At 35.0% G+C, this 10,870-nt stretch overlaps 1 protein-coding gene across 1 annotated transcript; it reads right to left on the minus strand.

The window, feature by feature from the left end:
• Window positions 1–344: 344 nt before the first annotated feature.
• Window positions 345–10,803, minus strand: LOC134747234 (BLOC-2 complex member HPS5 homolog). Its single transcript, XM_063681839.1, has 6 exons — window positions 10,605–10,803; window positions 9,306–9,416; window positions 8,037–8,159; window positions 6,949–7,053; window positions 3,252–5,453; window positions 345–2,531 (listed from the first exon to the last, which is right to left on the minus strand). Exons 1-6 carry the CDS (start codon window positions 10,698–10,700, stop codon window positions 2,214–2,216), a joined length of 2,955 nt encoding a protein of 984 aa, XP_063537909.1. The 5' UTR covers window positions 10,701–10,803; the 3' UTR covers window positions 345–2,213.
• Between the last annotated feature and the right edge of the window lie 67 nt (window positions 10,804–10,870).

Raw genomic sequence — 10,870 nt, forward strand, 5'->3', positions numbered from 1 at the left:
AATTGCCTACTTGCCATTCTAAATTATTTTAAATTACCGTAATACACCTTTACGGCTACCATGAGTTGACATTTGGGTCAAAACTCTTTACTTTGTCTTGTTTTTGTCCCCAAAAAATGTGATGGAGTGAAGCTTTTTGTATGGGGTGAAATTTAGTTTTTAATTTTTCTCAAGATAATTATAATCTACAGCTAAATCCATCCACCTTTCCCTCGGTTTTCCTCTCCTCGTACTTCCCTCCACATTCATTCTTAATACCTTTCTCGTCACATGACTTTACCAGTAACAGTAGCTATCATTTCTAGATATCAAATAAAAAAAATACAAATAGAAAGGTACATATAATATTTATTCACATACGAACTATATAATAATACAATAATATCAGAATAATTTGAATGAGAGCAATATGGCAATTTACAAAAATATATTATTTAAGTAATTTACAATTGATAATATATTTCAAATTAAGCTATATGTGCTTGATTGATTATCATAAGTACTCGGCAAAAGGATATATTTTTTGGTTTAGCCATTAATCCATTATCTACTAAATTAATGAGATTAGTTGAAAATTAATTAGAAAGTTAAATATTTTTTCTAGGGCTAAATATAACACAAACTTTATATGCGAGATATCTTATTACGTCAAAACTATTGCACGAGCATAATATTGGCTATGTGCGAAGTTGGTGGTGTCGGAAATATAAGCGACGCCAACGCACGACGTGGTGGAAATATGAACTTTTGTAGGATGACATCATCATAATATTTGGCAGCTCTCAACTGTCAAATTAGCAGTATATCTCACACACACTAGGGCGGCGCCACAGTCATGCACGGAGCGAATACCGACCGGTTTTACCACGTGACATAAAAATTACGTAGATAATTAATTACCTAAAAAAAATTGCCGAATTGAAGGTAAAGCATCATAACCACAGTCAATATTAGATATGCCAAGAATATTTGGAAACTATACGGCCATTTTTTTTTAAATTCGGTATTTGGCCGAATACGAAGTAGTTAAGTACTATAGATACTTATTATTCAGCCGTTTTGCACCTATTGCAATAATGTCACTTTTCCGCAAGAACGTCACATTTTATTTGCATGGACACTCACTGCAGGCGGCGGAAAATTTAAAGTGCTATTAAGATTTTTTTATTGAAAGCAGTGTCAGTTAGTTTAGGTATTTACAAAATATTTCAAACTTTACGTATAATATTTGTTCTTTGCATAGTCTTTTACGCGACCTTAGACAATAGCCAATTTTTTTTCCGAGTCAAGTATTGAACTATATTGTATACAATGTACATAACTACATATTTACTTAACCATCGGCAAACAAGCAGGGCACAATTTAATTTTATTAACATCTAAACAAGCCCCATGAAAAATATGGCCACATCGAAACACCCAAATTCCGCCATCTTTGATCAAAAATTCATTCTGCAATGGTAACCCACAGTGGGCGCCTGTAGCCCCATTGTTAAGCTTTTGGACGCCAATGACCGATATATACGCACCGTAGGTTCAACGCCAAATACCGATTAATCGGTCATAGACCACAGAGCAAGATAGACCTACATGCTAGTGCATAAAGTTCAATTTCAGTTTTGACACCGGTGACGTGGCGTTTGGATGACAGCTTTTGTGTTTGACACGGCGTCGAAAAGGTTAAGTGCAAAAGTATTGTCAATAATTATTGATAGTGTGGTGTCAGTAATGATTGCAGGGTTTATTTTAACGTTACCGTTCTATGTATTCACAATTGGACTTAGTTTAACGCTTTAATTCGCAATGTAAATTAGAATTCTCAAAAATTTTGACCCTCTTTTTCCTAACTAGAATCATTAGGACAATCGAGCGACGTAGAGGCTTGAATTCACTTCCTCGGATATTTTTTGCGCTTTAAAAGGTTAACGAAAAGGATTCGTCTTGAAAAAATGCCAGTTAAATAAATAACTTTCTATTTGACAGAAAGTAAACATATTATGGACATTTTTTATGGATTGGTTCATATTCCCTTAATTACGTCCAATTTACAATTTGATTTTACTTTGGCATCGGAAACAATCGGGGCACAATATTGTCAGTATGAGGCCATATATTTGAAAGGTTGATTTTATGATTATCATTCTAGCATCTAGCATTGCATTTTGCATTGTGTTGTTCATTATGTTCATACAATTTACAATAATATACAAATCTTACTTAGCCATCGGCAAACAATCGGGGCACAATTTAACTTTATTAACATCTAAACAAGCCCCATGAAAAATATGGCCACACCGAAACACCCAAAGTCCGCCATCTTTAATTAGAAACTCATTCTGCAACGGCAGTCCACATAACGCACAGTCCGTAGCCCCGTTACTGAGTGTGGGAATATTGTCAATAATTATTGACAGTGGGTCAGTGATGTTTGCAGGTTTGAGTCCCCAGTGTTGGGATTTGGCTGCTATGATGATGGGCAGTGCTGTGTGTTTGATGTCCCCGTTGACAGTTGTGCGTAGAATTTGACAGATCTGAAATGGAATTGACAATACGTTAGTTCTTCACAATAATTAATGAGTCTCTAGTAATATTATAACAGAGTTAGATGAAATTTGGTATGGAGATGGTAGTTACATGGTGGGTGGTAGGTACATGGTAGTTATTATCGCAGAATTCCTTAAAGGTGTGAAAAGATGGGTGGAATTTACTATGAAAGTTGGACAAGTCCTAATTTATAAATTATATATTATGCTGCATTTATATGCCCACTGTCAGAAGTAATGATAGTGATAGTATTGTAAGGAATCATTTAATTTAATTAGTATTTTATATGTAGCTATTTTTAATTGTGTATTATATGTGATTTAAAAATGTTTACACTAAAAATAATTTAATTTATTTTGATTTACCTTTGTATACTAATCTTGTTTTGTAATTTATTTATAAGTTTACTATGGATATCTTATGGAATGGGGATTTAAATATCAGAATAGAAATTGTACAACAAATCCAATCAAAACCTAATTTTATCGTAAAAAAGTGTAATAAAACGTACCTATATGGAAAATAAAATGCCCTAGAGCAGAAACGTAACACTTAATAGAACAACAGCGACCCATTTTCAGAGCAAATTCATAATTTGTATGGATGATCGACGTATTGCGCTTAAATTTTTCAAACGCGCCGCCTTTTTCTATTGATAAAATATTTTGGCGTTTTATATCAAATATTTTAGTTACAATAAAACTTACCTCATTTCTCACATCCTCATATTCATAAGTGTTGTACAACACCTCAGTTATCTGCGTCACTATCGTGCTGTCATACTTCTCATACAACGACACCATCAAACAAGTATGATAGAATTTCATACTGATCTCGCCCGGCGCGATCAATAATGAATGTCTCTCCATCAGCTTTATAGCGTTCCTTCCACCCACTGACTTGATTATCATCGCTCCTAAATCATCCCAGTCTAACGTATCTTTTACGTTGATATTGTCGAACTTTTTATTACAATTCAAACATAAATTTGCATGAAGAGTCACGTACAATTGTATAGTACGATCCCATGTGTCTAATGTGAATTGGGGGAGATATGAGTGGAGTAAGTTTTCATCTAACATTTGAAGTAATATCCGTAAAACGTTCAAAAGGTCTTCGTTCCTTTGTAGGTATAAAATCTTTCTCCATAAATAAGGCATTTTCTTGCAAATGTCGTAGCATTGATCTCTTGTTTGACTCGCCCATTGCTTTTCTATAAATTCATCTATTAATGCTGAAAACATTGGTTTTTCATCTGTTTTCGAATACGGTAAAGGAAAACCACATTCACACCCCATTTCTGAGACTTTTCGAGTTTTTAAATTCACTGTTATACATGAGTCAACAAAGTATTTATATAATGTTTCATCTTTTAATATCGCATCTATATATTCAGCTTTCTTCGATGATAAGTTTAAATAAGTTAGGAATATATTATAAGGTGCATATTTTGATTCTTCCTTAGCTCCTACGGATATGCAATAATTTTCCAGCAATAACATAAGTCGATGGATTCCACTAATATCACAGGAATAGTTTTCTACTATTGATATTAAATTCGATTGTTCTTCTTTACTAACTAAACTTAGTCTAAAATATTGATACAGCGATTTACACACTTTGTCATCTAGATTTTCTATTTTATTGTCTATATCTATGGCCTTTGGACTAGACTCTTTGTAAATAATATCGTTATCTACTTCTATAGGAATATATTCGCTAGGATCTTCGTGCCGAGGTCTCCTTTCTGGCAATTGTACCTCTTGTATACTTTGCTTCTCAATACTGAAATGTTTCATTTTGTCTTCGAAGCCTTCCCATTTCTCTTTCAATTTCTTTTTGCTAGAATTAAGTTTGTCAGTCACTGTGACTCCTAAATCTTTGAAAGCTTGTAATGCTTCGGGTGTCAGATTTCCAAATTTATTTTCTTCATTAGATTTACTTTCATCATCTGACAGACATGTCTGAGCATGATAAGTGTTGTCAACAACGAAAATGCCAGATTTCATTTGAGTTGCATCTTTTAAACTGTCAATTTTATCTAAAACCTTTTCTATATTTTTGATCGCATCTGGCTCAAGTTTCTCTCTAAGACCAACTAAAATGTGCAGTTTTGACGATAAGTTACTTGAAAGCAAGTAATCGCTAAACAAGGCACATATTTCAGCACAGAGAGCATATTTTTCATCTACATAGCACTTTAATAGAAACTTATCAATTTTCAAATATTTCAAATTCAACAAAGCACCGTTGCTTAGCCATATATACAGCTCGTTATTATATATTTTACAATCAACTATATCTTTATATGTATTAAACCACATAGTATCTTCAACGTCATCGACATTTAAAAAATATAAAGCATCTTTTTTGAAACTAAATATGGCACTCTTTATATTAAAAATTTTGGAAAAATTAACCGACTGACCTTCAGCTTCGCTTGTATCTTTATCTATACACAAATTTTCATTGTTATATGATTCTAAAGTGACTACTTTGTAATTTTCAGCTAAACAGTGTTTAAACTGATGTGTTCTCCTAACTGTACCATCGACGGTAGCCTCCCATAACCTAGAAGACGGTCTAGCGCAATATATGAGAGTATTCGCTAATTTCTCTCCAACGGCAAATCCAGCATCATCATCAACAATATTATACTTTTTTACTTCCTTTACATCTTTGGCGTTTTCTGTGGAATTTTCAACATTATCTTTAGTTACAAAACATGCTCCGAATTCCCCATCTCTTAGTTTCTGTCCGATCTGCCTGTATTGTTCTTGGGTTGTATTGCAGACATAGCATCTGGTGAGTGTCGATACGAGCAGCATGCAGTCCCGCATGTCTAGCTGGCATATTCGGGAGTCTAAGCTCATTATGGTCTGTGATGAACTTTGGAACATCGTTTTCGCCTGAAACGTGAATAGTGCTATATATAATAGAATACATTTAGTAATTTAAGATAATAAACAACATTTCTCTATTTCCCTAGCTTACCAAAATTTAACGGGATCTAATATTACTTTTACGTAAAAGAATAAAACGAATATGTGGTATTTTCTAGAAAAAGGGACTTTACAGTCGATGGCGCTTACGCCATTATAAACGATGCTCCGAAATAAATACAATGACGCCCGACGCTGTGCAGCGTAAGCGCCATCGACAATAAGGTCCCTTTTTATAGAAAATGCCCCATATTATTCAGTAAATTGAAGGTAAATACCTAAACAGGTGCCATAATTATGTTATGACTATATTGTCAATGCAAAACTAAATGCTATTAAATTACAAATGCGTTGTGGACATTAAATGCAATTTACAGCCAGTTATTGACATGATAATGTATGCAGATGGCATGAAATTATACACTATTATGATTATGACAAACAGTATCACGCCACGGTTCTATCTAGTACCTATGTAGGTATCATACTGCGCAGCGAATGTAAAAGTATTTTAACATGGAAATTGTACTTTATATCAGTTTAGAGTAAAATTAGTGTTATTAGGGTTCCGTACTCGAAGGACGACAAACGGAATCAATGTGATGATACGGAACCCTTGGGACTCTGCAAGGTCGGGCCGCAATGGAACCAAAGTATTGTATTGTAGTTTAAAGTTTCATATCAATACGGCTATACGATTAGAAATAGGTTGAAATAAAATTGTTACTAAGTAACTTGCTTTTGTTACAAGCACAGAGTTGACAGGGTCGCTAAGACAAATCTGTGAATTCATGACAAGAAATTTTCACAGGCACACGTACTTATCGGTTAAATAAATAGAAAGTGTGCCAAAAATACCTACACAGCTAGTTTTCTTTTATTGCTATTGATGCGTGATGTAAAATATTTTTCACCTCAGCAGCTTGAACAAGCCTACTTTCGTCACTCCCTGGAGTGAGGAAAGTGCGACTTTCCTCACTCCTGGGAGTGAAACAATGTAGCTTTTTAATTTAGTGAAGGCCATGAACTTCATACGGTACGGTACGGTACGGTCTTCCGCTTTCTCGGGACTCAAAATAAACACTCGCAAGAAAAACCAACTTTCCTCTCTTGTTGCACAAATAACTATTTTCTAATTATTTCAATAGGTACAGCCAACAACCCTTTTTTGTACGTAAACATTATTGTGCTTATTGTGCGTTATTTTTCTTTGACCATTGCTGTTTTTTGAAGTTTTCTGTTTTTTGCAACAATAAATGACTTTTTATTTATTTGATTATCGAGTTTGAGATATTGGCCGCTCAGCGTCGACCTGTGAATGTGTGCGTGTCGCGCGTAAACTCGTGGTAATCGGCATTTTATGAATTCACACTTTTGTCTTAGCGACCGTCTGTTTCAAATTTGTGGTTACAAGTGAAGAGTTCACTTGTGAAGTTAATATAGTGTGTTATAAGATACTTACAATAAAACTGTGTAAGTGTAAGACGGATATCCGGCCCACGTCGTCTCCGGTGAACAGCAGGTTACCGCTCCAAGCCATGGCGGTGACCTCGTTGCCGGCATGCTCCTAAAATAAGTACTTACAAATAAGAGTTTAAAACTTTAACCTGGCCAAGACACTATTAATCCTTTGGTGTTTTATGTACTATGCTCTGTGCTTCAAGGAATAGTCTTTAAATAAATGTAGGACTACCATCCTTCCTACTTCCTACATGGAGGCGTTCAGTTGAAAAAGAGGCTGGCTCAACTGGACTCGATTGGAAAGAGCTGGAAGTAGCCGCTCAAGATCGTGATAAATGGAGGATTCTTCTGCGAGCCCTATGTCCCTAATGAGGATAACAGGAATACACCATCATCACCATCCTTCCTACTCCAGGTGTGGGATATTTTATCAGTTATTAATGAAGAAATGCCAATGCATTATGAACTCTGGACATCAACAATTTGATAATTCAGTGCTAATATTGTCTTCGGTTACCGCGATAGTTACTCATGAAATAAAACTATGAAAACGGATTATATCGCGTATATTGAATTTATAATACATCCCGACGTTTCGAACTCTTTACAGCGTTCGTGGTCAACGGGTCAGTCACCCGTTCGAAACGTCGGGATGTATTATAAATTCAATATACGCGGTATAATCCGTTTTCATAGTTTTATTTCAATTCAGTGCTAGTTCAAACCGTCTATTATGAGTTGCGTTCTCGCGGCCGAGTCCATACTTGAAGTCGCGTAGATGTATGGAAGCGCGCGAGAACGCAACTCATACTAGCCGGTCTGCTGCATAAAACTGTCTACACACACCTTAACAGGCCAGATTTCAAAGTAGATATCCACAATTCAAGACATATGGTCTCTGAGTGTCTAGTCCTAAAAATTATGTGTATTATTATATTGTGTTACGTATGTATTTATGTATAAAATAAAAAGGGAATAGAGACAAAAATATGATGTTATAGGATGGTTATTTTTGTCTTCTATAATTTTATTGTTAAACATGATGATTGTGAAATTGGAATAAACTATTGAATTACATTATATTTTTACCTTGGAAGTAACAGTATGAGCGCAGGCCTGGTCGCAGTCGGTGACGGTCACAATACCTCTCCCGTTCGCACATGCTATGTGTTTTTCGTCTTTAGATATAGCTACGCGCGTGATAGCACCATCCTGAAATGTTATTGTACAGTCAGAATCAAATATATACAGAAAGGCCAGGTAATAGGAATAAAATTTCACGTTTTCTCCATAGATGTATAAAAACAATTTTTTTTTAATTTGTAGCTTTTTAGTACATAACCTTAAGTTGACCCCTAGGAACCTATTGATACTGGATAGGAATGGAATCGATTGGTATAAAAAAATTGCATGTGAAAAATACGTTTCCATTTTGTATGGGAAAGGTTTTCCTCAACTTATTTTTTTTTTGGTCCCATACAAGCTTTTGATCCTGGATAGGAATGGTATCGATTGGCATAAAAAAAAATAGTTTCCCAAAAATGCCCTTTTTCTCACACCCTGTATATTTTTTCCAAAATCTGTAAACGCCAACCTTCATTTATTTGAAATTGAGGGAAGGTCTTCTAAGACCATCTTTAATTTAGGTCTATGCTATCTTTCCAACAAATGCAATAGCTCTATTAAGTTTAAAATATATGTATTATAAAATATAAATTTGTCCTTTAGGTAAAAATATATGTAAAAATCGCTTAACTAACTTAGCGGTTTCACTCACGTATTTTTAGTAACTAGCGCGGCATGATTTTTTTCGAAATTTCAGAGAGCCTAGGTCTCCATTTTCAAGCACACATCATACAAACAAACAAACATGTCGCGCGAGTGACTAAAAATATGCGGTTTAAACCGCTAAGCTAGTTAAGTTAATATGTGTCACGATAGTTTAAAAATTGCTATTAAAATAATGCGCTAACGTGGCATCATAGGACAGGCTTAGCCTAGTGTGATCCACTAAATCGATGTAAATGTGACTGAATTTAAAAATAAATTTTACTTTACCTCACTCACTCGACTTATACTCAATAGAAAATGAATTTGTGTTGTTTTCAAATGGAACAAAATAAAGCAAAAGCAACTGTTCCATTTAATAATGGTCTACAGTTCATTGTAGGTAATTAGTACTTGTGTTAGGACATTGGGACCCTAGAGGATAAAATAAATACAAATAAAATAAAATACTCAAAACAATTACCTTAGGAAGCGAAAGAGGTATGTCAGGATCATAGCAAGTGGAAATCCGTAGTCTCTGCCTACCCCTCCGGAAAATAGGCGTGATTATATGTATGTATGTACAATTACCTTATTTGGAACGAGCTGCACAAATTCACACGGAGTCCTATTGAAGATGTAGATTCCTCCGCTGGTGGCTCCAAAGGCTATCAGCGACTTGGATGCATCAAAGCATGTGTACTGAAAGAGTTTTGAATGATTCACGGTTAGTTTCACTAGACTTATGTTGACCGGGATATAGAACGTGATTACATTTTGTATTGTTTATGAGCTCCCGAAATTCCGACACAGTTACATGCATCTTGTTCACGGGTGACTGAAGATAGCGGGTGGGTGGGAGCTCATAAACAATACAAAAGGTAATCACGGTCTATATCCCGGTCAATATAAGTATGTGTACTGAAATTAATATTAATAACCACACCCCAGTGTTTGGGTGCCGCCGGTGCCGGTATGATTTCATGTATATTACAAAATACAACATTGTTTATTGTAAAATAGTTACCAAACTATGAATTAAAAAGTAGTAGTAAGCACCAAATGTTTTTTTTTTAATTTATCGTTATATAAAGAAACCATACCTACATTAACAGTTACAAAAATTTCGCCAAACTGTATATGTGTGCTTAGTAATGTCAAAATAGTTTCTGTTTTACAGTTGTGGCATGTTAACCGGGTTCTCAAACAGCATGACATTTCCGACATGCCCTTGTCGTAATACGTGGGCACCCACAGTAGAGTGTGTTTTTATTAAGATCTATTATCAATAAACGAAGTACTGAAGACCACATCCCCCTATCAGCCCCCCCCCCCCCCCCCCCCAAAACAGGAGTACAGAAATAACTCCATATATGGGTGCATCAATATTTTTGTCGCTTATTGGCATGGTTACATTCTTCGAGGTCACTATAAACTGTGTTTCGGCCTTTAAAGTGATCAACCATGGATTTTTGTAGTAGTTATATCCTTTTCATAATGGAACATCTACCAAACGTTAGTAGGACATCCCCTGGCTAACGGAACAGAATAACAATAAGAAATATTTAGTTGATCCACCCATTTATCACTTTCATTGTATTAACTTCTGTGAAACCACAAATTCTGGGTCTGAACCCACATGCGTAATTTCAGTTTAGTATTTTTTCATCTCTTTACAAGCGGCTTCGCACACAAAATAAATTAACTCAATGTTATTAATTATGGAATTTACTATGAGTTCATTTTTACGACCGAATTACGTATTAGGTTCTTTTCTAAAATCTAATACGATAAAATGATCGAAAACAAAGAGCAATGACATCAAACAGACGGGATCTTATAGGGCTTCAAATTGAACCTTTGCCAAATCCAAATCACTAATAGACCAACCTTAATTCGTTGAGCACTTTTTAACGGAAAATTGATCTGATCGGTCACGGGAGGAAGCTCTAACAGCACATAAGGCGGTAATTTGTTAGAAGACATGTTTACAAGCACATTTTTTCTTTTTCAAATTACACTATCCATAATAATAAACATTACAATAAGCACGAATGACACATGAATGACACATTTACTACATTTAGAATATATAGAACTGACAAGACAACTGACATTAGTGACTAGTGACATTCTGGACATTCATGACATTAGAT

Source organism: Cydia strobilella, chromosome 14 (genome assembly GCF_947568885.1).
Source record: "Cydia strobilella chromosome 14, ilCydStro3.1, whole genome shotgun sequence".
Lineage (NCBI taxonomy): Eukaryota > Metazoa > Arthropoda > Insecta > Lepidoptera > Tortricidae > Cydia > Cydia strobilella.